Source organism: Salmo salar, chromosome ssa13 (assembly GCF_905237065.1).
Source record: "Salmo salar chromosome ssa13, Ssal_v3.1, whole genome shotgun sequence".
Classification (NCBI taxonomy): domain Eukaryota; kingdom Metazoa; phylum Chordata; class Actinopteri; order Salmoniformes; family Salmonidae; genus Salmo; species Salmo salar.
The window spans coordinates 27,338,910-27,366,704 of record NC_059454.1 but is presented as its reverse complement, the minus strand read 5'-3'; the positions used below and the strand labels follow the sequence as shown (position 1 = coordinate 27,366,704).

Here is a 27,795-nt window from a genome sequence, read left to right as displayed (position 1 = left end):
CTTAAATAGGGGAGCTCACAAGGTGACATAATTCACCGCGCCCTCTCGAGTACACTTGATGAACTGCAAGATTTTTCAAGCATATGGCGGAGTTGGGCCCGGTTCCGGAAATGACGCATGACTGGTTGGAGGGACTTATTTGTCGTGACGGAAAAAAGGTGGTCTGACTAGCTGGTGATGGGAAGTTCGGCTCTTTTTACTGACTCGGATCTTTTCGAGTCGTTCAGTCAAAGGAATGAATATTTCGTTCGAGTCAGTGCTGCCCAGAGCCCGCAGGACCACCTACCGGCGAACGATGAACTGAAAACTCGAGTCATGATTCTACTACGCGCTCGTTCACATGTCCTTCACCATAGGGGGCTTATTGGCTATAGAGCTGCGTGGGTAAAATCACTGGGGAAGACAAGAGACGAAATAAAGGATTGGATGTTTTTTATTTTCTTTGTCATTTTGGGGGGGAAGCCTGGCTTTACTTGGCATCCATGAATACACGCCACTGTTTATTGGAGCTGTCATTTGTTTCACTTGTTTAAAATTGTGCTTTAAAAAATGTACAATTATTGATCGCTAGGCATACAAATAAGGTTATTTCTTGATACATTTGAAACGAGTTATAGTTGTGGCCACAACCAGATTAGATTGTAAGACTTGGCGGAACGCATTGCTTGACTGCCGTGAGAGTAATATGCAGAGGCTGTGTCCATCATAACGTTTAATAATCAATTACTTGCATTCATTCTTGCACCATGCGATCAATTATCAGTTCTAAACATGTATGTTTAGATCAATTTTCACTTGCGCACATGATACACAGTTGCTGGTCGGAGCACGTCTCTGGAGCCACTGAACCGGAGGAGCGTGTATTAATCCTGCTGTAGAATTCATTGCCGCCTGCAGGTCAAACGAACGAATAAAATGAACTAGTCGCTCTAAAAAAAATGAATCATGACTCGAGTCAGTAAAAAGAGTCTTTCAAAAGAACGAATCGTTCACAAACTGCACATCACGAACACGTGTGCGACCAGAGCTACCGCCAAACAGGGCAGGAGCTTGATAACATTAAAGGCCGAAGAATTAAAAGGGCATTTCGGTTTATTTTCTACTGTTGTGAATGCATTACATATCATTTTTATAGACTTGACTTTAACAAAGCACGCGGGGGACAGTGCGCATGGTCGCACCACGCCACAGCTGACTGACAGATCGGAACTAGGAGTGAAGCAAAGAAACGAAGAAAGTTCTCGGTCGTTGTATGTTTAGCACCAAAGTGACTGATCAAACACCCAATAGATTGTGTATCATGGCTGACTACTTGATCAGTGGACAGACTGGTTACGTGCCCGATGATGGACTGAGCGGGCAGCAACTCTTCAACTGCGGGGACGGCCTTACGTACAAGTAATTATTGGGATTTGGCAGTCGCATTTATTGTTTTACAGTCTATGGTCGCATGGCTCCTTGATGAAATCCATCTCAATTAGCTTCCGTTGTTAGTTTCTCTGCAAGCCCTATATTAAGTCTTAAACACATGACATTATTATTTGCGCATGTAGGGGCTTTGAGTCATTGCAGTACACGCAGTAAATTACATCTTTCTACATGGGTCTGCCGACTTAGGTTTCCCGGCTCAACTCTTGCTTTCAAGTGACATCGAGTTGCGTAACAATTTGACTTTGGGGACTGATGCAAATCTACCAACATAATGAAGTAGCTAGCTGGGTATTTGATTAGGTTCTGGATAAGCCTGGCTATTCAGTTATGCATGGTTTGGACGTTCCTCTATTGTAGTACACTACATGACCAAAAGTATGTGGACACCTGCTTGTCGAACATCTCATTCCAAAATCATGGGCATTTATATGGAGTTGGTCCCCTTTTGCTGATATAACAGCCTCCCCTCTTCTGGGAAGGCTTTCCACTAGATGTTGGAACATTGCTGCGGGGGCTTAATTCCATTCAGCCACAAGAGCATTAGTGAGGTCGGGCACTGATGTTGGGCGATTAGGCCTGGCTCGCAGTTGGCGTTCCAATTCATCCCAAAAGTGATCGATGGGGTTGAGGTCATGGCTCTGCAGGCCAGTCAAGTTCTTCTACACCGATCTCGACAAACCATTTTTGTATGGACTTCGCTTTGTGTACAGGGCATTGTCATGCTGAAACAGGAAAGGGCCTTCCCCAAACTTTTGCCACAAAGTTGGAAGCACAGAATCGTCTAGAATGTCATTGTATGCTGTAGCGTTAAGATTTCCCTTCACTGGAACTAAGGGGCCTAGCCCGAACCATGAAAAACAGCCCCAGACCATTATTCCTCCTCCACCAACTTTATAGTTGGAAATATGCATTGGTACCATATAGCGTTTTCATGGCATCTGTCAAACCCACATTTGTCCATTGGACTGCCAGATGGTAAAGCATGATTCATCATTCCAGAGAACTCATTTCCACTGCTCCAGAGTCCAATGGCGGCAAGCTTTACACCACTCCAGCTGACGCTTGGCATTGCACATGGCTACCCGTTTCATGAAGCTCCCGACAAACAGTTATTGTGCTGACGTTGCTTCCAGAGGCAGTTTGGAACTCAGTAGTGAGGACAGGCAATTTTGTATTTATTTATTATGTGTGTGTGTGTGTGTGTGTGTTTTTTTTACGTGCTTCAGCACTGAGCGGTTCTGTTCTGTGAGCTTGTGTAGCCTACAACTTCGTGGCTGAGCCGTTGTTGCTCCTAGACGTTTCCACTTCACAATAACAGTTGACCGGGGCATCTCTAACAGGGCAGAAATTTGACAAACTGACTTGTTGGAAAGGTGGCATCCTATGATGGTGCCATGTTGAAAGTCACTAAGCTTTTCAGTAAGGCCATTAGACTGCCAATGTTTGTCTATGGAGATTGCATGTATGTGTGCTCGATTTTATACACGTCAGCAACGGGTGTGGATGAAATAGTCAAATCCACTCATTTGAAGGGGTGTCCACATAAGTTTGTTGTATATTTAGGTCCATGCATTTATGGCACTGCATCACCCTTATTGAGGGTGTCTGGGACATGTTTCTTAATTCTGTTTATTAATCAGCCTACTTTCAGTGTCTGACACACAAGACAATAACTATTTTGTGGTCAGATACGTTAGCTTCGTTTCCAGCAGTTGAATTAGGAAATACCATGAAGGCATGACATGCCTTGTGACGATGTTTGACAAGAATGTAATTATGACACTCTGGAGGCACCATTATGTCAAGATTTTAGCAAAAGGGTCTGATTGTATTGGAATGACACGAACAATAAGTAGTTGTTAGGTAGAAATATAGCCTATTTGGCAGTCAGTCAGCCACTGTCTGCTACAGTGCCTTATCTCTTGTCTGCTCTTTCAGTGAAGTTACCACCACATCTCATTCTGCTAATTCCTTGCTTAATCTCCTAGAAACATGGGTCACACATTGACTATTTAGGTGTTTATAGTACCAGTATACACCAAAATGAAGATGCAAGTGGAACAGCATGCTTTAAATCTCAACTAGTTAGTACAAGACACACAGTACGCTTGGAAACTTCTCAGGACCTTTAGGAATGTGTTGACCATCAGCACTAATGTGTAGTAACACAGGACTCTGTTGCCTGCTCATCAGATGCATGCACACCACGTAACATACACCCAACTTCTCAGAAAAATTATCCACTTGAAGTTCCAGATATCTCAGATGATCAAATACTGAGCTTGCAGTACCACTCAAGTGGTACCATTTTTTTTACGGCCACTGTGTCAATGAAAAAAAACATAGCATAGAATATGACTGAAGATGGAAATTAACCTTTGGCTTCCCCTTGTGTGATTTCGTAACACCTTGCAGTACATTATGTGTGAAATTGCAAACGTGTGTGTGAATGCCATTGATAGATTGTATGCAGCATGTGAGGCCTGGCCCTGCTCTCCTCTCACCCCTTCTCTCTCACTCACTCACTCACAGTGACTTCCTGATTCTTCCAGGGTATATTGACTTCACATCGGAACAGGTGGTGAGTAGAACCCTTGTTCTTCAAGACAATAGGGCTTCTGTCTCTCCATGACCGGGGTCTAATTCATTAGTGCACACTAGCAAAACAATTTGCAACAGAAACCAAAAACAAGCATTTCTTATTGGACAATTTCAGGTAGTCCCTGCCTGTTTCAATCCGTTTTCTTCTGTTTGGCGCCTGTAAATACAACCCAGGGTTCCATTTATGAAGGAAGAACTTCCCATTGTAACCTTGATTTGTAGCAGAGCCTTATTCATTAGGCATACCCCCTAAAAGTTGTTTGTTACTACAATAAGTGTTTGTTACAAGTATTCACTGTAGAAACTGGTTTGTTTCCTCTGCAGGATTTGACTTCAGCCCTGACAAAACAGATCACCATGAAAACGCCTTTTGTATCCACCCCAATGGACACAGTCACAGAGTCAGCGCTGGCCATTGCCATGGCAGTAAGTCTGGTTTAAACACACACACTTTGGCATGGCGTCATAATTGAAGGTTTTAGTTAAAAGTAGACTCTGCAATTCACAAAGTAAACAGCTGTATCGGGTCAACTTACGAAAAACTAAGAGCGTGAAACGTGAGGCTAATCTTCTCCGCACTTGTTGGCACGCAGCTACCAAAGAGGCAAGAAGGAATTAAAGAAGGATCATCACATAATTGGCATATATATTACTCTTACAGAATTTCCACATGGGTGAGGATATTGGAAATTGAATCAAAGCCTACTAGATGATAAATTGTTTATAACTAGGACTGAAGAATTTATAACTGACTTTTTCAGACATAGCATAGGTACAGCAGATCCTCTTATTGTATGGGGCACTTTTAAATGTGCTTTTTAGAGGCCATGCAATTCAGTACTCATCTATAAAAAAAAAAGAAGCAATTTAGATCAAAGGAGTCCATATTAACAAAGGAAATTGAAGGACTCACAGTACAGATAGCAATAAAAACTGTACCATAGAGGCACAGAATAAGTTAGAGGAAAAACAAAAAGAAATGGAGGAACTTATTCAAGAAAGATCCAATGTAACATATTATAAAAATAAAGCGAACTGAATGGAATATGGGGGAAAATGCACCAAATTCTATTTCAATCTTCAACATAGAAATGCTACCAAAGAAATGTATTGAAACTTCTTCCAAATGATGAGTCACGCATGATTCACCCAATAATATTTTGAAAGAGGAAGTAAAGTATTTTAAGAATATGTTTTAGTTTGCCTCCTCCATCTCCACTAACCGAAGCTAATTGTATAGATGTTTTTCCTATTAATAATGTAAAATTAACATCTGTACAGAAAGACTCATGTGAAGGCCAAAATACAGAGGAACTTCTTGATGCAATTAAAGCCTTCAAGTCCAGGAAACTCCAGGGCTGGATGGCAAACCAGTGGAAGTATACCAAACTTTTTTTTATATATACTCAGAGGACCATTATTAGCATGTTTTAACCACTTAAACTTTAGATTATCGGACACGCAACAAGAAGGTCTGATTTCATTATTACTGAAACAGGATCCAAGTGGTGTATATATAAAGATCCAGTCCATTTAAAAAAATTGGAGGCCTCTTACACTTCAGTGTTGTGATGCAAAAATTTGAGCTAAATGCTTGGTGCATAGAATTAAAAAGGTATTGTCAGATATTATTCATCCTAATCAGACAGGTTTTTTACATGGACGATACATAGGAGATAATATAAGACAAGTACTGGAAACAATAGAATACTATGAAATATCGGGGAAGCCAGGCCTGGTTTTCATAGCTGACTTTGAAATGGCTTTTGATAAAGTACAACTGGAGTTTATATATAAATGCCTGGAATATTTCAATGTTGGAGAATCTCTTATAAAATGGGTTAAAGTTATGTATAGTAACCCTAGGTGTAAAATAGTAAATAATGGCTACATCTCAGAATATTTTTAACTGTCAAGAGGAGTAAAACAAGGTTGTCCACTATCTGCATATCTATTTATTATTGCCATCGAAATGTTTGCTGTTAAAATTAGATCCAACAATAATATATAGGGATTAGAAATCTGTGGCTTAAAAACAAAGGTTTCATTCTACGCTGATGATTCATGTTTTCTTTTAAAACCACAATTAGAATCCCTCCACAGCCTCATAGAGGATCTAGATACTTTTACTAACCTCTCTGGACTAAATCCAAATTATGATAAGTATTACGTATTGGATCACAAAAAAATGCAACTTTTACATTACCGTGTAGTTTACCAATAAAATGGTCTGATGGGGATGTGGACATACTCGGTATACAAATCCAGAAATAAAGAAATGATCTCACTCCGATAAATTTTTATAGAAAGTTATCAAAAATAGATAAGATCTTGCTACCATGGAAAGGAAAATACCTGTCGATTTGTGGGAAAATCACCCTGATTAACTCTTTAGTCATATCACAGTTTACCTATTTGCTTATGGTTTTGCCTACACCTAGTGGCCTGCTTTTTAAATTATATGAACAAAAAATATTCAAGTTTATTTGGAATGGCAGGCCAGACAAAATTAAAAGGGCCCATTTCTATAACGAATATGAATTCGGAGGGCAGAAATGATTAAATATTAAAGCATTAGATCTCTCACTAAAGGCATCAGTCATACAAAAGTTATACTTCAATCCAAACTGGTTCTCTAGTAAATTGGTAGGAATGTCTCACCCCATGTTCAAGAATGGCCTTTTTCCCTTTATTCAGATTACAACTGCACACTTTTGGTTGTTTGAAAACGAAATCATCGCCAAAATATCGTTATTTTTTAAACAAGCCATAGAAAGTTGGTTGCAATTTCAGTTTAATCCACCTGAAAAGACAGAACAAATAATACAACAAATATTGTGGTTAAACTTAAATATAATAATTGATAAAAAAATATATATATATTGATAAAATGTTTTAAGAAGGTATAATTTTTGTAAATTATATCATAAATAGCACTGGTGGGATTATGTCACACATGCAGCTAACACAGACATATGGAAATGTCTGTCTACCCAATATTACAACCAACTAATTGCAGCATTACCACAAAAATGGAAGAGGCAAATAGAAGTGGGAAAAAATAATGAACTTGTCTGTCGGCCCTGCATTAAAGAACAGAAATGGTTAAATAAAATTGTGATGAATAAAAACATATACCAATTTCATTTAAGGACCAAAAAATTGACAGCTGTGCCAAATAAATTGCAAAGTAGTTGGGAAGAGATTTTTGATGTATTCATTCCATGGCACATGGTTTATGAATTGACACGCAAAACAACGCCGGATTCAAAACTTCGAATTTTTCAATTTAAATTATTATACAAAATTCTTGCAACCAATAGAATGTTATATATATGGGGGATACAATCTTCCCAGCTCTGCAGATTTTTCTGCGAGGAGGTAGTCATTAGATCATTTATTTTGGTACTGTCCATATGTAGCTCGTTTTTGGTCACAGGTCCAGGAATGCCTGAAGAATGGCAACATTTGCCTAGAACTAAGTCATAGTCAATCAATAATATAATTATTTTAGCAAAAATGTTCATCTTTAATTTACAGTCTGTAGAAGCTATAAGAATAGAAAGATTCAGTACTTTTGTGAAGCATCACAGCACAGTTGAAATATATATGGCAAATCAAAATCAAATCACATTTATTTGCCACATACACATGGTTAGCAGGTGTTAATGCAAGTGTAGCGAAATGCTTGTGCTTCTAGTTCCGACCATGCAGTAATATCTAACAAGTAATCTACCAATTCCACAACAACTACCTTGTACACACAAGTGTAAAGGAATGAATACGAATATGTACATAAAAATATATAAATGAGTGATGGCCGAACGGCGTAGGCAAGATGTAATAGATGGTATGGAGTACAGTATATACATATGAGATGAGTATTGTAGGGTATGAAAACATATAAAGCAGCATTGTTTAAGGTGGCTAGTGATACATTATATCAGGATGGCAAGATGTAATAGATGGTATGGAGTACAGTATATACATATGAGATGAGTAATGTAGGTTATGAAAACATAAAGCGGCATTGTTTAAAGTGGCTAGTGATACATCTAATTACATCAAGATGGCAAGATGCAGTAGATGGTATCGTGTACAGTATATACATATGAGATGAATAATGTAGGTTATGTAAACATTATCTAATATAAATAATATAAAGTGGCAAGTGATAAATTGATTACATCAATTTTCCCATTATTAAAGTGGCTTGAGTTGAGTCAGTATGTTGGCAGCAGCCACTCAATGTTAGTGATGGCTGTTTAACAGTCTGATGGCCTTGAGATAGAAGCTGTTTTTCAGTCTCTCGGTCCCAGCTTTGATGCACCTGTACTGACCTCGCCTTCTGGATGTTAGCGGGGTGAACAGGCAGTGGCTCGGGTGGTTGCTGTCCTTGATGATCTTTTTGGCCTTCCTGTGACATCGAGTGGTGTAGGTGTCCTGGAGGGCAGGTAGTTTGCACCCGGTGATGAGTTGTGCAGACCTCACTACCCTCTGGAGAGCCTTCCGGTTATGGGCGGAGCAGCTGCCGTACCAGACGGTGATACAGCCCGACAGGATGCTCTCGATTGTGCATCTGTAAAAGTTTGTGAGTGTTTTTGGTGACAAGCCGAATTTCTTCAGCCTCCTGAGGTTGAAGAGGCGCTGCTGCGCCTTCTTCACCACGCTGTCTGTGTGGGTGGACCATTTCAGTTTGTCCGTGATGTGTACGCCGAGGAAGTTAAAACTCTCCACCCTCTCCACTGCTGTCCCGTCAATGTAGATAGGGGGCTGCTCCCTGCTGTTTCCTGAAGTCCACGATCATCTCCTTTGTTTTGTTGACATTGAGTGCGAGGTTATTTTCCTGACACCACACTCCCTGAAGGGCCCTCACCTCCTCCCTGTAGGCAGTCTCGTCGTTGTTGGTAATCAAGCCTACCACTGTGGTGTCGTCTGCAAACTTGATAATTGAGTTGGATGCGTGCATGGCCACGCAGTCGTGGGTGAACAGGGAGTACAGAAGAGGGCTGAGAACTCACCCTTGTGGGGACCCAGTGTTGAGGATCAGCGGGGTGGAGATGTTGTTACCTACCCTCACCACCTGGGGGCGGCCTGTCAGGAAGTCCAGGACCCAGTTGCAGCTCCAAAACGGATGGTGTTAAGAGATAGATGGGAGGGGTTGAATGGAGCTGAAGGGTGGGACTAATAACAAGACAACAAATGTAAAACATATGGGGTCAGTAAAATGTATATAGGTTTAGAAATTTTGTGAAATAGCACAGTTACAAATAGAAATCAAACTGGATGGACATCAGACATAGAGGAAGGACTAAAAACAAACAAAATATGACTATTGTAAAATAGATTTGGTCTGTAAAATGTGTATAATATGTATAAACTGAAGGTAGAAGCCAAAGTGTTATTGTTTATTAGTTTACTCCAATTGAGGGAAGGGTGTTAGGGTTTGCGGGGAATAATAAAGGTATATTTGTTTTAAAGTATGCATGTGTGTATATACACTGCTCAAAAAAATAAAGGGAACACTTAAACAACACAATGTAACTCCAAGTCAATCACACTTCTGTGAAATCAAACTGTCCACTTAGGAAGCAACACTGATTGACAATAAATGTCACATGCTGTTGTGCAAATGGAATAGACAACAGGTGGAAATTATAGGCAATTAGCAAGACACCCCCAATTAAGGAGTGGTTCTGCAGGTGGTGACCACAGACCACTTCTCAGTTCCTATGCTTCCTGGCCGATGTTTGGTCACTTTTGAATGCTGGCGGTGCTTTCACTCTAGTGGTAGCATGAGACAGAGTCTACAACCCACACAAGTGGCTCAGGTAGTGCAGCTCATCCAGGATGGTACATCAATGCGAGCTGTGGCAAGAAGGTTTGCTGTGTCTGTCAGTGTAGTGTCCAGAGCATGGAGGCGCTACCAGGAGACAGGCCAGTACATCAGGAGACGTGGAGGAGGCCGTAGGAGGGCAACAACCCAGCAGCAGGACCGCTACCTCCGCCTTGTGCAAGGAGGAGCACTGCCAGAGCCCTGCAAAATGACCTCCAGCAGGCCACAAATGTGCATGTGTCTGCTCAAACGGTCAGAAACAGACTCCATGAGGGTGGTATGAGGGCCCGACGTCCACAGGTGGGGGTTGTGCTTACAGCCCAACACCGTGCAGGACGTTTGGCATTTGCCAGAGAACACCAAGATTGGCAAATTCGCCACTGGCGCCCTGTGCTCTTCACAGATGAAAGCAGGTTCACACTGAGCATGTGACAGACGTAACAGAGTCTGGAGACGCCGTGGAGAACGTTCTGCTGCCTGCAACATCCTCCAGCATGACCGGTTTGGCGGTGGGTCAGTCATGGTGTGGGGTGGCATTTCTTTGGGGGGGCCGCACAGCCCTCCATGTGCTCGCCAGAGGTAGCCTGACTGCCATTAGGTACCGAGATGAGATCCTCAGACCCCTTGTGAGACCATATGCTGGTGCGGTTGGCCCTGGGTTCCTCCTAATGCAAGACAATGCTAGACCTCATGTGGCTGGAGTGTGTCAGCAGTTCCTGCAAGAGGAAGGCATTGATGCTATGGACTGGCCCGCCCGTACCCCAGACCTGAATCCAATTGAGCACATCTGGGACATCATGTCTCGCTCCATCCACCAACGCCACGTTGCACCACAGACTGTCCAGGAGTTGGCGGATGCTTTAGTCCAGGTCTGGGAGGAGATCCCTCAGGAGACCATCCGCCACCTCATCAGGAGCATGCCCAGGCGTGGTAGGGAGGTCATACAGGCACGTGGAGGCCACACACACTACTGAGCCTCATTTTGACTTGTTTTAAGGACATTACATCAAAGTTGGATCAGCCTGTAGTGTGGTTTTCCACTTTAATTTTGAGTGTGACTCGAAATCCAGACCTCCATGGGTTGATAAATTGGATTTCCATTGATTATTTTAGTGTGATTTTGTTGTCAGCACATTCAACTATGTAAAGAAAAAAGTAATTAATAAGATTATTTCATTCATTCAGATCTAGGATGTGTTATTTTAGTGTTCCCTTTATTTTTTGGAGCAGTGTATATATGTATGTATGGGTATGTATGTACAGTTGAAGTCAGAAATGTACATACCGTTAGGTTGGAGTCATTAAAACTCATTTTTCAACCACCACAAATTTCTTGTTAACAAACTATAGTTTTGGCAAGTCGGCTAGGACATCTCCTTTGTGCATGACACAATACATGTTTCCAACAATTGTTTACAGACAGATTATTTCACTTATAATTCACTGCATTACAATTCCAGTGGGTCAGAAGTTTACATACACTAAGTTGACTGTGCCTTTAAACAGCTTGGAAAATTCCCGAAAAATATGTCATGGCTATAGAAGCTTCTGATAGGCTAATTGACATAATTTGAGTCAATTGGAGGTGTACCTGTGGATGTATTTCAAGGCCTACCTTCAAACTCAGTGCCTCTGCTTGACATCATGGGAAAATGAAAAGATATTAGCCAAGACCTCAGAAAAAAAGTCTGGTTAATCCTTGGGAGCAATTTCCAAACGCCTGAAGGTACCACCTTCATCTGTACAAACAATAGTACGCAAGTATAAACACCATGGAACCACGCAGCCGTCATACCGCTCAGGAAGGAGACACGTTCTGTCTCCTAGAGATGAACGTACTTCGGTGCGAAAAGTGCAAATCAATCCCAGAACAACAGCAAAGAACCTTGTGAAGATGCTGGAGGAAACGGGTACAAAAGTATCTATATCCATAGTAAAACGAGTCCTATATCGACATAACATGAAAGGCCGCTCAGCAAAGAAGAAGCCACTGCTCCAAAACCACCATAAAAAGCCAGACTACGGTTTGCAACTACACATGGGGAAAAAGATTGTACTTTTTGGAGAAATGTCCTCTGGTCTGATGAAACAAAAATAGAACTGTTTGGCCATAATGACTATTGTTATGTTTGGAGGAAAACGGGGGAGGCTTGCAAGCCGAAGAACACCATCCTAACCGTGACGCACGGGGGTGGCAGCATCATGTTGTGGGGGTGCTTTGCTGCAGGTGGGACTGGTACACTTCACAAAATAGATGGCATCATGAGGAGGAAAATTACGTGGATATATTGAAGCAACATCTCAAGACATCAGTCAGGAAGTTAAAGCTTGGTCGCAAATGGGTCATCCAAATGGACAATGACCCCAAGCATACTTCCAAAGTTGTGGTAAAATGGCTTAAGGACAACAAAGTCAAGGTATTGGAGTTGCCATCACAAAGCCCTGACCTCAATCCTATAGAAAACTTGTGGGCAGAACTGAAAAAGCGTGTGCGAGCAAGGAGGCCTACAAACCTGACTCCGTTACAACAGCTCTGTCATGGAGGAATGGGCCAAAATTCACCCAACTTATTGTGGGAAGCTTGTGGAAGGCTCCCCGAAACGTTTGACCGAAGTTAAACAATTGAAAGGCTATGCTACCAAATACTAATTGAGTGTATGTAAACTTCTGAACCACTGGGAATGCGATGAAAGAAAAAAAAGCTGAAAAAAATCACTCTACTATTATTCTGACATTTCACATTCTTAAAATAAAGTGGTGATCCTAACTGACCGCAAACAGGGATTTTTCACTAGGATTAAATGTCAGGAATTGTGAAAAACTGAGTTTAAATGTATTTGTCTAAGGTGTATGTAAACTTCCGACTTTTATTTATATATATATATATATATATATATATATTTACCCCCAAAATATATGGGGATTGGAAATGATCCAGACAATTACATTGATGGAAGCAACAATCTTTCTGCAATATTAAGCCCCACATTTTTTTGAAATAAAAAGGAATTAAAAACGGCTTTGTTGTGAATGACCAATCACATGGTCACAGGAGACCACAAGCCACAACCCTATAAAACCCCTGATGGTGTAAATATCATCAGCTATTGGAAAACAACTTCTACTTTCTCCCAGGCCAGGGTAACTTGAAGTGACTACAACAGCTGCACATATCCGTTTCACTTAAAATAGTAACCTAAGATAGTTGTGAACCCCCCCAGAGGCAAACGTCAGAGGAAACATCACAATCTTCATCGTAAAACAAAGGCCAGAATTCCCTCGAGGCTTGGAACAGTTTGTTCTGGATAAATCCTTACAGGCAACTTCAGTTAGGGTTAATGTCTGAGGACACACATTCTCTCACACACATTCTTACACGTGTGCACACACAAATAAAAATATGATGTCCCTTCTTTCAGCTCACGGGAGGAATAGGCTTCATCCACCACAACTGCACTCCAGAGTTCCAGGCCAACGAGGTCCGCAAGGTCAAGGTAATGACCCCTATGCCATGCTCTCTCTTTTTCACTCCCATCTCCTTTCATCTTTCTTTTCTGTTACATGTGTGTGTCTGTATGTTTGTCTCTGTTACTCATCTTATCGTCTGCTCTCTCGGTTTGATCTTCCTGCCAAACTAGTTGCTACTGTTTCACTGTAGTGTTCCCGCCAGGCAATCTTTTTCTTTATATTCTCAGATTTGGATCTATCGCTCATGCTCTGTCTGGCTTGCTTTTTAAATACCCTGTAGGTTTGCAGAGTGTAATAGATATCCTTACCCTCTCGCTCCTCTCCCTGTTCACTTTTCTCCTCTTCCCCCTCCCCCAATTTATATTATCCTTCCTGCTACCTCATTCCTCTCTCCACCCCCTCCACCCTGCTCCCTCTTTTCCCCCTCATCTCCCTCCTTCTCCTGCCTGCCTCCTTCCCTCTCTCTCCCAGCGGTACGAGCAGGGCTTCATCACAGACCCGGTGGTGATGAGTCCTACAGACCGTGTGGCAGACGTGTTCCAGGCCAAGGCACGCCACGGCTTCTGCGGCATCCCCATCACAGACAACGGCCACATGGGGGGCCACCTTGTTGGCATCATCTCCTCGCGGGACATTGACTTCCTGAAGGAGGAGGAGCACATCCTGCCACTCAGTGAGGTGTGTGTGGCTTAATACATATTATGGTTGAATGTTATTCGGTCTTCGAGTTAGTATTTTTAAATCAGTGTATATGCATTTAGTTTACTTCCCTACCACTCTCTAACTGCCGTCCAAAGGTAAATGCTCATCTTCCTTTGTTTTCTCCTTTCCTTCCCCGCTACAGGTGATGACAAAGCTGGAGGACCTTGTCGTTGCTCCAGCTGGAGTGACACTGAAAGAGGCCAATGAGATCCTGCAGAGGAGTAAGAAAGGTGAGGAGGCGGGACCTGGGAAAAGGGGAAGGACAGTCCTATACATGTCAAATTCATGTGCCTCGTGATTAGATTTCCCCGTTCTAAATGGTGTCCATCTCTGTGTAGGTAAGCTGCCCATAGTGAACGAGGACGGCTGCCTGGTGTCCATCATCGCCAGGACAGACCTGAAGAAGAACAGGGACTTTCCCCTGGCCGCTAAAGACTCCCGCAAACAGTTGCTGTGTGGGGCAGCCATCGGCACGCACAACGATGACAAGTACAGACTGGACCTGCTGGTGCAGAGCGGAGTAGACGTGGTCGTACTGGTGGGTCACTGGTTCTCCTACCCCATCTCTTTGTTCTTCTCATATAGATACTTTCTCTTCTTCAATCTGTTCTTTAATGTTGCTCTCATTCTTTAAGGACTCCTCTCAAGGGAACTCAATCTTCCAAATCAACATGATTAAGTACATCAAAGAGAAATACCCACTGCTTCAGGTCATTGGAGGCAATGGTAAGTGTTGGGACGCACACAGAAATGCTGCATTCTCAGAATTGCCCTCATGTACCACCCTTGACATTGTTGGTCTGTCTCCCCCTGCTTGTCTCAGTGGTAACTGCAGCCCAGGCCAAGAACCTGATCGATGCCGGGGTGGACGGCCTGCGCGTGGGCATGGGCAGTGGCTCCATCTGTATCACACAGGAAGGTAAGTCCCAAAAATGGCAGGCTTCCTAGCTCCCCTCCCACAGCTCTAACCCAATCGGGAGTCTCCAATCTGACCACCTTCCCACTAACGACTGAAATCGCCCCTTAGCCAAGTGTAGAAGTCTGTACAAAGGGTCCCATCCATAAGTGTTCGTCCTAGTTTTTTTTCTCTCTGTCTACTGGCTGTAGAGAATGCTGAATGGTTTTTCAGAATCAAATTGTGCTGCCATGCATGCTACATTCTAATACAGGCAATTTAACAGAATAAGAGCACCTGCTGAATGAATGCAGCATATGCAACATCCTCAAACCTCAATCAAACCACTTCAGAGCAAAACGTTCAACGAACAAACAATTGATTTTCTCAAGGGGCAGGTCCTCAGAAAGCACGCACAACTTTCTTCTTGTTCATCGTTCCTACCCTCTATTTTATGTTTCTCTCCGTCTCATTCTCCCCTTCTCTCTCCATCATGCTATTCTCTCTCCATCTTTCATGATCTGTTTTGGGTTTCTTATTTTCTATCTATCTATCGCTTCCTTCTATCTCTCTGTAGCAGTCTCTTTCTTTCTCTCTGTAGCAGTCTCCTTCTTTCTCTCTGTAGCAGTCTCTTTCTTTCTCTCTGTGTAGCAGTCTCTTTCTTTCTCTCTGTAGCAGTCTCCTTCTTTCTCTCTGTAGCAGTCTCCTTCTTTCTCTCTGTAGCAGTCTCTTTCTTTCTCTCTGTAGCAGTCTCTTTCTTTCTCTCTGTAGCAGTCTCTTTCTTTCTCTCTGTGTAGCAGTCTCCTTCTTTCTCTCTGTAGCAGTCTCTTTCTTTCTCTCTGTGTAGCAGTCTCCTTCTTTCTCTCTGTAGCAGTCTCTTTCTTTCTCTCTGTAGCAGTCTCTTTCTTTCTCTCTGTAGCAGTCTCTTTCTTTCTCTCTGTAGCAGTCTCTTTCTTTCTCTCTGTAGCAGTCTCTTTCTTTCTCTCTGTAGCAGTCTCTTTCTTTCTCTCTGTAGCAGTCTCTTTCTTTCTCTCTGTAGCAGTCTCTTTCTTTCTCTCTGTAGCAGTCTCTTTCTTTCTCTCTGTAGCAGTCTCTTTCTTTCTCTCTGTAGCAGTCTCTTTCTTTCTCTCTGTAGCAGTCTCTTTCTTTCTCTCTGTAGCAGTCTCTTTCTCATCACCTTCGTTTCATTGTGTGGACCTCTCCTCTCCTCTCCTCTCCTCTCCTCTCCTCTCCTCTCCTCTCCTCTCTTCTCTCTTGGTTTCACACTGCCTGTAATGTATGTCTCTCCAGCGCCTCTCAGTGTTCCTCCTGGTATAAAGCGCCACAGCCCCAAAACCCCAACTACTGTTACGGGATACTGCAGTAAGTCCCCCACCCCCCTACGCAGGGCTCTCTCTCATTGGCTCTACTACCACACTGTGCCCGCCCACCCGCCTTCACAGCCTCTCTGCATTGGTTGCTAACGGCTCTGCATCAGTAGAAGTAGTAGTCAAGCTGGCCTTGGGTTTTGGGGTTTTTGTCCTTTTGTCCTTGACTAATCTGTCAGTCACCGTGTGTGACATCACACCTATCTTGTCTCGACATACCCTCATCATTACGACACATGCGCTATGTTTGGATGCATATGATGAAGTATGTTTTAGTAGTGGACCTGAGATGCATCCTTAAATGCAGTGCAGAGGCATGTGATGGACAGTCTCAGTCATGATGGTGTCTGTCAGTTAGGCCATTCACCTTCCCATCTGAAACAAGTTGTAACTTCTTTAGCAATATCAATTGGCCTACTACAGATGAAAGATATTTTCATCATTCTGCATCTGTCAATTTACTGTAAAAGGTCGTTGTCCCTGTTAAGAAAAAATAAACCTAGTCTTTTTCCCCAATGAGTTGTATTTAACTGCATTTACCCTGTCGGTTGTACACCAACCTATGCCCAGGTTTTCATATAGGAGTGGGGAGGGAGCCCTTAGCGCCGAATTAAACTGGCTGTTGTAAGGCATTTCATTCATTTACATATGTCATTGTTTCTAACACTTCATTTACATATGTCATTGACTTAACATATGATTTACAATGTGTTTGATCATAATATTATCATTATTTTAAGAGGTTAAATATGCATGACTGCAAAAACCTTCTGGTAGTGCTGGTCTGGATATTGAGTATTTTTTTTAGGTCATTATTTAGTATATTACATACCTGTAACAGTTAGACTGATCCAAAGCTCATGCATAATAATCACAGAAAAAGAAGTGGACATGAAGCTAAAATAATATTTTCCACTTTATCGACTTGTTTGATGTTCTAATGAAGTCATTTTAGAGTAAGAGTTCATAAAGAAATTCTCTGAAACGGATTGCTCATTTAAACTGTTACACAACATGTTTAGGAGGAAATTATAGCAATCGTCTACTTCTCAAATTTAGTGTTGGACAAAGCCTGCATACGAAACAAACTCCACTCAAAACACCTAAGACTTACTCAATTTGTTTTCTCTTTTCATTTTATGAATGTTATTTTCCCAAATAAACATCAACTTTGTATAATGTAATATAGTGTGCGGTTGGTCTATGTTTGCAAATTGGAAATCCTATCATGCCCCATCATCTTGCTATTTAATCAGTTTGATAATGATTCGATTTATCAGGTAAACACATGATAAAATACCATTCATTAAAATATAGTCCACTTAAGCAAGCCAAAACAATGTTTAATCTACAGCAAATCAACAAAAATATGAATTAATGCTGACTTATTAACTTCATAAACCAGGAAATTACATCAAATACATTCAAGGACAGACTGTCTGCTGTGTGTGAGAATGACTAGTCTGTCTCTGATAGGTGGCCTGCAGCAGGGTTTCCCAAACTTGGTCCTGGGCCCCCCTGGGCGCATGTTTTGGTTTTATGCCCTAGCACTACACTGCTGATTCAAATAACCATCTCATTAAGCTTTGATGATTTGAATCAGCTGTGTAGTGCTAGGGCAACAACCAAACCGTGGGCCCCAGTGTGTAGTGCTAGGGCAACAACCAAACCGTGGGCCCCAGGACTGCGTTTGGGAAACCCTGGTCTACATGTGCAGGCTTGGCTGGATATTCTCCATGACCTGTCAGCCTCAATTGAAGTGACAATAAGTCTGCGTTTACACAGGCAGCCCAATTCTGATATTTTTTCCACTAATTGGTCTACATGTGCAGTCTTGGCTGGATATTCAACTTGTGTGTGTGTGTTCTTTGTTCACACCTGGCCTCCTTCCCCTGTTTTCTCAGTGTTGGCATGCGGGCGTCCCCAGGCCACCGCCGTGTACAAGGTGTCGGAGTACGCCCGTCGATTCGGGGTGCCGGTCATTGCCGACGGGGGCATCCAGACCGTGGGGCACATTGCCAAAGCCCTGGCACTGGGGGCATCTACAGGTGAGTCAGGCTTAAATTAAATACCCATACACACACAAACTCTCATTATAGTCCTTTCAAACTCAACTCTGGACCTCAAAGCCAATTCCACTGCTTGTTTTCATTGTTCTCTTTTAATCAGGGACTGATTTAGACCTGGTATTCAACTCTTACCCTACGAGGTCCGGAGCTTGCTGGTTTTCTGTTCTACCTGATAATTAAATTGCACCCACCTGGTGTCCCACGTCTAAATCAGTCCCTGATTAAAGGGGAACAATGAAAACAAGCAGTGGAATTGGCTTCAATGTCCAGAGTTGAGTGGAGGGGTCTAAAGTACACACTCAGTGAAAGGTTTTTACAAAAGACACACCACAAGCATACACACATTCCATTAGCAGTGGATAAAGGGCTAACACTCACATTATCTAACGGTTACCTCTCCTTCCCTCTGTCTCTCCAGTGATGATGGGCTCTCTCCTGGCTGCCACCAGTGAGGCTCCAGGTGAATACTTCTTCTCTGATGGCATCAGGCTGAAGAAGTACAGAGGCATGGGCTCACTGGATGCCATGGACAAGAACCTGGGCTCCCAGACCAGATACTTCAGGTACTGAGGCGCAGTAATACTAATATAATAATTTGCCAATCATTTCATTCTGAACAGAACCATCATTTGTTCATTCCGACCAGCAAAATATAGTTCTGAACCGGTTCGAACCAACAAAAAAAAGTAACTGTTTATAAAGCATGTCATAACAACCCAGCGCTTCATCTGAATTAGGCCCACAGAATTATACCTGTGGAGGAGCGGAAACTATGAAGGAACTTTGAATGTCTTGGAACTTCAGAGAGTTGGCTTAACTAACGTTGGACCAGAGCTAGCCCTTGACCATGACTCTCAGTCCCATTACATTACGCATAATGCCGCCTAGAGTTTGTGAGCTAGACCAAAACTAGCTTGTGACGTCTATGTACGGTAGACTATGCTTCTGAGGGAGGAGGAGGGGCAGGTAGCCTGCACACACACACTGGAAAAGATGTTCAGCTGGCAGGCAGTGTGACACCGGAATTAGTTTGAGTGACAAAGTGAGGGTTTTGCATAGGCGCTTTGTTGCGTTCTTTTGTGGGAATAGGAAAAAATGCCCGGAACGTAAAATAACGGTTCCCATGCTTTTAAAATAACGGTTCAGTTCCGGAACAGTATAGATCACTTTCGTTCTTGCTTCTGTTCCTCAAAAAATGTTTATTTTACATTTTTCAGTTCTGTTCCCTGAACCGGTTCCAACACCTGATACTAATACACTAGTAATACACATTTATTGTCTCCAGGGTTGTAATCATTAGGCACGAAGTGAAATAACAGACAGAGACACTACCTGAACGCTTGTTTTTGTTTCCCGTTGCAAAACATTTTGCTACAGTGTGCAATAATCAATGAATACGACCCAGGGGTAACTGGCTTTGAAGCAGGCAGTCAATCAAAAGACAAACAGCATATATACAGTGCCTTTCAGAAAGTATTCACACCCCTTGACTTGTTCCACATTTTGTTGTGTTACAGCCTGAATTTAAAATGGATTCAATTGCGATTCTTTTGGGCCACTGGCCTACACACAATACCCCATAATGCCATTAATATTTTTTTTTAAGCTGAAATGTCTTGAGTCAATAAGTATTCAACCTCTGTTATGGCAAACCTAAGTAACTTAAGGAGTAAAAATGTGCTTAACAAGTCACAATCATTTGCATGGACTCACTATGCAATGATAGTGTTTAACATGATTTTTGAATGACTACCTCATCTCTGTACCCCTCACATACAGATAATTGTAAGGTCCCTCAGTCGAGCAGTGAATTTAAAACAGATTCAACCACCAAGACCAGGGAGGTTTTCCAATGCCTCGCGAGGCCTGTACATATTAAAAATATTCCAAAACATGCATCCTGTTTGCAACAAGGCACTAAAGTAATACTGCAAAAAAATTTGGCAAATCAATTACCGTAAATTCCGGACTATAAGCCGCAACTTTTTTCCCAGCTTTGAATCTCGCGGCTTAAACAATGACGCGGCTAATATATGGATTTTTCCCGCTTTCAATTTTTTTTTCTCCAAAAAACACATTCTGTGACGTGCTCAGTTTTTTGGCGGCATGAAGCTTTCATTAGACCAATGAAATTGCCGAACGGGTTAAGGTCAAGCAACTTTTTTGTTTACTGTTTAGATTAAATCGAGCGCTCTCAAACTTCCCATCATTCTGATTACGGTAGTCATTTTGTCACCCTCATCATGGCAAAGACACGGAGAAATGCATATGATGCAGCTTTCAAGTTGAAGGCGATTGATCTGGCTGTTGGAAAAGGAAATAGAGCTGCTGCACGGGAGCTTGGTCTTAATGAGTCGATGATAAGACGTTGGAAACAGCAGCGTGAGGAATTGACTCAGTGCAAAAAGACAACTAAAGCTTACTGCAAATTTTTAATTTTTTGTTACAATCCGTGTTTCGTTAAAGCCTATTTATTTTTGTTACAAGCCATGTTTCGTTAAAGCCTGTGTAAAGTTCATTTGTTTCAATGTACCGGTAGGCACCTGCGGCTTATAGACATGTGCGGCTTATTTATGTTCAAAATAATATTTTTTTTTAAATTCAGTGGGTGCGGCTTATATTCAGGTGCACTTAATAGTCCGGAAATTACGGTACCTTTTTGTCCTGAATACAAAGTGTTATGTTTGGGGCAAATCCATTACAACGCATCACTGAGTACCACACTCCATATTTTCAAGCATAGTGGTGGCTGCATCATGTTATGAGTATGCTTGTAATCATTAAGGACTGGGGAGTTTTTTCGGGATAAAAAAGAAACGTAATGGCGCTAAGTACAGGCAAAATCCTAGAGAAAACCCTGGTTCAGTCTGCTTTCCACCAGACACTAGGAGATTAATTCACATTTCAGCAGGACAAAGGAGATGCAAAGGAGATCTCCTTCAAGACAAAGAAGATCGTGGATTACATGAAAAGGAGGACCAAGCACGCCCCCATTCTCATAGATGGGGCTGTAGTGGAGCAGGTTGAGAGCTTCAGGTTTCTTGGTGTCCACATCACCAACAAAGTAGAATGGTCCAAACACACCAAGACAGTCGTGAAGAGGGCACGACAAAACCTATTCCCCCTCAGGAGAGTGAAAATATTTGGCATGGGTCCTCAGATCCTCAAAAGGTTCTTCAGCTGCAACATTGAGAGCATCCTGACCGGTTGCATCACTGCCTGGTACGGCAACTGCTCGGCCTCCGACCGCAAGGCACTACAGAGGGTGGTGCGTACGGCCCAGTACATCACTTGGGCAAAGCTTCCTGCCATCCAGGACCTCTACACCAGGCAGTCAAAGACCCCAGCCACCCCAGTCATAGACTGTTCTCTCTGCTACCGCATGACAAGCGGTACCGGAGCGCCAAGTCTAGGGCCAAAAGGCTTCAACAGCTTCTACCCCCAAGCCATAAGAGTCCTGAACAGGTAATCAAATGACTACCCGGACTATTTGCAGTGTTTGTCGTCGTCCGTCTGTTCACCCCCCCCTGCCAACCCCTCTTTTACGCTGCTTCTCTCCGTTTATCATCTATGCATAGTCACTAACTATACCTACATGTACATATTACCTCAATTAGCCCTACTAACCGGCGCCCCCGCACATTGACCCTGTACTGGTACCACCTGTATATAGCCTCGCTACTGTTATTTTCACTGTCATTTTACTGTTTTTATTTTGTATTTCTTTACTTATCTATTGTTTACCTAATACCTATTTTTTTACTTAAATTGCACTGTTGGTTAGGGATTGTAAGTAACATTTCACTGTAAGGTCTACAGTCGTGTCCAAAAGTTTTGAGAATGACACAAATATTAATTTTCATAAAGTTTGCTGCTTCAGTGTCTTTAGATATTTTTGTCAGATGTTACTATGGAATACTGAAGTATAATTACAAGCATTTCATAAGTGTCAAAGGCTTTTATTGACAATTACATGAAGTTGATGCTGAGTCAATATTTGCAGTGTTGACCCTTCTTTTTCAAGACCTATGCAATCCGCCCTGGCATGCTTTCAATTAACTTCTGGGCCACATCCTGACTGATGGCAGCCCATTCTTGCATAATCAATGCTTGGAGTTTGTCAGAATTTGTGGGGTTTTGTTTGTCCACCCGCCTCTTGAGGATTGACCACAAGTTCTCAATGGGATTAAGGTCTGGGGAGTTTCCTGCCCATGGACCCAAAATATTGATGTTTTATTCCCCATGCCACTTACTTAGTTATCACTTTTGCCTTATGGCAAGGTGCTCCATCATGCTGGAAAAGGCATTGTTCGTCACCAAACTGTTCCTGGATGGTTTGGAGAAGTTGCTCTCGGAGGATGTGTTGGTACCATTCTTTATTCATGGCTGTGTTCTTAGGAAAAATTGTGAGTGAGCCCACTCCCTTGGCTGAGAAGCAACCCCACACATGAATGGTCTCAGGATGCTTTACTGTTGGCATGACACAGGACTGATGGTAGCGCTCACCTTGTCTTCTCCGGACAAGCTTTTTTTCCGGATGCCCCAAACAATCGGAAAGGGGATTCATCAGAGAAAATGACTTTACCCCAGTCCTCAGCAGTCCAATCCCTGTACCTTTTGCAGAATATCAGTCTGTCCCTGATGTTTTTCTTGGAGAGAAGTGGCTTCTTTGCTGCCCTTCTTGACACCAGGCCATCCTCCAAAAGTCTTCATCTCACTGTGCGTGCAGATGCACTCACACCTGCCTGCATCCATTCCTTAGCAAGCTCTGTCCTGGTGGTGCCCCGATCCCGCAGCTAAATCAACTTTAGGAGACAGTCCTGGCGCTTGCTGGACTTTCTTGGGCGCTCTGAAGCCTTCTTTACAACAATTGAACTGCTCTCCTTGAAGTTCTTGATGATCCGATAAATGGTTGATTTAGGTGCAATCTTACTGGCAGCAATATCCTTGCCTGTGAAGCCCTTTTTGTGCAAAGCAATGATGACAGCACGTGTTTCCTTGCAGGTAACCATGGTTGACAGAGGAAGAACAAGGATTCCTAGCACCACCCTCCTTTTGAAGCTTCCAGTCTGTTATTCGAACTCAATCAGCATGACAGAGTGATCTCCAGCCTTGTCCTCGACAACTCACACCTGTGTTAACGAGAGAATCACTGACATGATGTCAGCTGGTCCTTTTGTGGCAGGGCTGAAATGCAGTGGAAATGTTTTTGGGGGATTCAGTTCATTTGCATGGCAAAGAGGGACTTTGCAATTAATTGCAATTCATCTGATCACTCTTCATAACATTCTGGAGTATATGCAAATTGCCATCATACAGACTGAGGCAGCAGACTTTGTGAAAATTTATATTTGTGTCATTCTCAAAACTTTTGGCCACGACTGTACACCTGTTGTATTCTGCGCACGTGACAAATAAACTTTGATTTAACAATAGCCTAAAATGCAAGGCCAAATCTACACTGGAGTTGTTACCAAAAAGACAATGTTCCAGGGTGGCCTAGTTACAGTTCTTACATAAATCTACTTGAAAATCTTTGGCAAGACCTGAAAATGGTTGTCTAGCAATGATTAACAACCAATTTGACAGAGCTTGAAGAACTTTGAAAAGAAAAATGGGAAAATGTTGCACAATCCATGTGTGGAAAGCTCTTAGAGACCTACCCAGAAAGACTGATGGTTGTAATCGTTGCCAAAGGTGCTTCTTCAAAGTATTGACTCAGGCCTGTGAATACTTATGTAAATGAGATATTTCTGTGTTTTATTTTCAATACATTTGCGAAAATGTCAAAATACATGTTTTCACTTTCATTATTGGGTATATTTTGAATTCAGGCTGTAACACAACAAAATGTGGAATAAGTCAAGGGGTATGAATACTTTCTGAAGGCACTATAGCTTACCCGTCTCCTCCCTCTCTCCAGTGAGTGTGACAAGATCAAGGTGGCCCAAGGTGTGTCGGGGGCGGTCCAGGACAAGGGCTCCATACATAAGTTTATTCCCTACCTGCTGGCTGGGATCCAGCACTCCTGTCAAGACATCGGATCCAAGAGCCTCACCCAGCTCAGGTACACATTTGAATGTAAATCAAAGTGAGCCTACTTTGATAACGCCATCTGTTCGAAGGCTGTGTGTGTGAGCTCGGGGCTCTGTGTAACATTATTTGTCTTCCCCCTGCAGAGCCATGATGTATTCTGGGGATCTGAAGTTTGAGAGGAGGACGACATCGGCCCAGATGGAGGGAGGAGTCCACAGCATGCACAGGTACTTACTGATGTGCTCTAGCTTGGCAGTGTTGGCTTGCCCATAGTGCAGCGCTGTCACAGAGGCTAACATTACAATATATTATCTGAGGATCTTCTGAAAATCTCAGTTCCACGTACAAGCCCCTAGATTTAGAATGGTTTCCCTTTCAAAACTAATCTCACTTCAACCTGCCTATATGTCTCTACAGTATCTGATCTCGGCCTGATGCAACATGTTGGTCATTTGTTATGTGATCCATTAATCTGTTAAACCTGTCTCTCTCTCTCTCTCTCTCTCTCTCTCTCTCTCTCTCTCTCTCTCTCTCTCTCTCTCTCTCTCTCTCTCTCTCTCTCTCTCTCTCTCTCTCTCTCTCTCTCTCTCTCTCTCTCTCTCTCTCTCTCTCTCTCTCTCTCTCTCTCTCTCTCTCTCTCTCTCTCTCTCTCTCTCTCTCTCTCTCTCTCTCTCTCTCTCTCTCTCTCTCTCTCTCTCTCTCTCTCTCTCTCTCTCTCTCTCTCTCTCTCTCTCTCTCTCTCTCTCTCTCTCTCTCTCTCTCTCTCTCTCTCTCTCTCTCTCTCTCTCTCTCTCTCTCTCTCACACACAGTTATGAGAAGCGACTGTTCTAAGGAAGAGAACACAGTAGTGGGCTGCAGACTTGTGTTCCTCAAGCATACGCACATGCAAGCACAAACAACTACTTGCCAACCCCAAATCTGTCTGCCCTTGAGCAAGGCACTTAACACTAATTGTTCCAGGGTCGCCGTTGATAATTGCAGACCCTGGCCGTGACCCCACTCTCTTAGTGTGTCTCAGGGAGAGTTGGGATATGCAAAAATAAGTTTCTAATTCACACATGCGTATTAATACACACATGTACATGTGTGAAATAGGAAAAATATTAGCACCCACAATTATTACACACTCACACAAGTGCTGGGCGATTAGTTCTTTTTGAAGGTAGTTTCGGTTCGATTAGGAAAAAAGAAATCGGTTTCGATTATTTTTTTAAACATTAAATGCATTATGAAATAATGACATTAAAATGATTTTATAGCTTTTTAATGGAAATTCCAAAGCCAAAAATGGTGAACATTCAATTGCCAAACTAAAAATATTCCATGGTCTCTTTCAGGTCCACATTCGGTAGACATCAAAAGAAAAACAGGAAATTACTATGAATTAATATTTCAGTTGTGTATATTACTTACTTTTTATTTGATAACTTTATTTTTCATTCCTTAAAGTCATCATGTATTACTTAGTCATCCTATTTAGCTAACTGGACTAAGCATGCTGCAGAGCTGTCTGATGTAATAATTTTACTAGTTATTCAAAGTAGATGAGGCATACTTTCCCAAACTGTCTCTCTCTCTCATTGTTGTGTTGTGCAGTAGTGGTATATGGGTAAAATCATTGGGGAAGCCAAGCCAGCCAGGAAAAGAAAATCCAAATGATAACCTATATGTTGTGATAATTGCGTTGTTTGCTCTATAACCTGTTATATCACGGTGGCAAGGCATGTGAACTATAGGCCTAAAGGCCAAGACAATAAGAAGACACAGTGGCATAATAAATTAAACCACACCCGTTTCATCACAAATCCAGAGAGCAACATCTGTCCGGTGAAGTCCACAAAGCATATGGCATGTAACAAACAGTTACATGACCTACAGCATAATCAAGCACGTTAATGTTACCGACATTTTCAAACTACTAAACAACTATTGATTTAGAACACCAGAGTTACCAACCGCAAGTTCCAAAGAAAACAGGAGCTGCCTCCAATATTCCAGCACCATTTCAACTTTAACATGTCAACATCATCAAATCACCTCTGCTTAGTCTAATACAGTGACAACTAAAAGATACCAAAAACGATTTAGTCCAATCAACATAAGCTAAATATGATGTGGTACTGATTTCTCTGTGTGCGGCGTGCTTGCAAGTAGAAAAACGTGGACTCGCCTAACTGGTATAGGAACGCCAATGCCATCCTCTCTTTCATGTTGCCGAAACGGTCTATGACTGTCATATACAGTACATATTTTACATTTTTGTTGTCCAAGGCTACCTGGCTAAAATGCTTGCTCGCTAGCCTAACTTTCTTTCATGGGCAACAATGAGCCAGCTAGTTATCAGGCCAGGGGCACAATATATGAATTTATGGTTGGATCAGAATCACCGTTATAATCAAATAAGAATGTTTTTAACTGACTTGCCTAGTTAGATTTATTTTTTATTTTTAAATTGGCCAGTACAGAGAATTAAGTAAAATCACAAGTCCAAATCCTTATCGCCATCCATGGCTATTTTAGACAACAACACAACAATTCCATTTTTTTTCTGCCAATGACGTTTGGCTTGATGTGATGTGAAGCCAAATCCAAACTGGCTTCCCTTGACCCTTTTTTTTGGTGCGACAGGACCATTCACAGTTTAGATCAATGCTGATTGGCTAATATTTTATATTAGGGAGGGCAAATGCTACGGGTGGCATCAATATCATACTCTTTTTGACCAGACAGCACCGGATAGATGGGCTATAGAGACAGAGAGGCTCTTGCGAATTTAAGGACAATTATTAAACAGATTATTTTTTTCCATTTTTGGGGGAAGCCTAGCTTCCCTTGGCAGCCATGAATAGACACCACTCACGTTGTGTACATTCCTTTTTCATCCAGTCTATGCGGTCTGTGTGTATCTAACATAACGTAGCAGACGTAAAAGTGTATCCGTCTCTGTCCACACCGGAAAGAACAGGCGCAATGGATTATGATCATTGTAGTTAATTACCAATTTTCTGCACTAAACTATGTTGAATATTTTCTTAATGAAAACTACAACACCCTTCAGCACAGCGTTCCACATAGTTCTTGACTTGATTTCTCTCGTGAATTATTTGATTTATCTCCAGAGAAACGGCGTGTTGGACTCACACAAAAAAAAACGACATTTCGGTTAATCGCTCAGCACTAACACACACAAACATAAATGACCTTAGCCATCAGTCTTCCCTGACAGACAGACATGCTCTGCTCTCCCAGATAGAGCATGCTCTGTCTGTCTGTTTGTCTATCCGTCAGTACTGTGATGGAGTGTTTTTGTGTAATCAGATGCCTCCCATGTCCTTGTGAAATAAACTGACTTTGAATAAGTCAAATAAAAAAGTAAACATTTTCAACAA

The 27,795-nt window shown here is 42.2% G+C and overlaps 1 protein-coding gene across 2 annotated transcripts; it reads left to right on the top strand.

Moving 5' to 3' along the window:
- Positions 1–977: 977 nt before the first annotated feature.
- Positions 978–27,795, top strand: LOC106566785 (inosine-5'-monophosphate dehydrogenase 2). 2 transcript variants are annotated; one of them, XM_014135172.2, is made up of 15 exons: positions 978–1,398; positions 3,964–4,012; positions 4,357–4,458; positions 13,288–13,362; positions 13,808–14,014; positions 14,181–14,268; positions 14,377–14,576; positions 14,674–14,764; positions 14,862–14,957; positions 16,224–16,295; positions 18,205–18,348; positions 18,788–18,932; positions 24,293–24,436; positions 24,549–24,632; positions 25,216–27,795. In XM_014135172.2, the coding sequence occupies exons 1-15, from the start codon at positions 1,253–1,255 to the stop codon at positions 25,235–25,237; spliced, it is 1,665 nt and encodes a 554-aa protein (XP_013990647.1). In that variant the 5' UTR covers positions 978–1,252; the 3' UTR covers positions 25,238–27,795. The 2 variants fall into 2 exon arrangements, with proteins under 2 accessions (XP_013990647.1, XP_013990648.1); XM_014135173.2 differs by lacking the exon at positions 16,224–16,295 and having other exon boundaries at positions 980–1,398.

Excerpts from the sequence above, each read along its gene's own strand:
- LOC106566785 (XM_014135172.2), top strand. The coding sequence starts at position 1,253 with ATGTTTAGCACCAAAGTGACTGATCAAACACCCAATAGATTGTGTATC. Across the intron at positions 4,459-13,287 it reads CGCTGGCCATTGCCATGGCA|CTCACGGGAGGAATAGGCTT; the intron begins GTAAGTCTGGTT and ends CCCTTCTTTCAG. Across the intron at positions 14,577-14,673 it reads GAGTAGACGTGGTCGTACTG|GACTCCTCTCAAGGGAACTC; the intron begins GTGGGTCACTGG and ends TCATTCTTTAAG.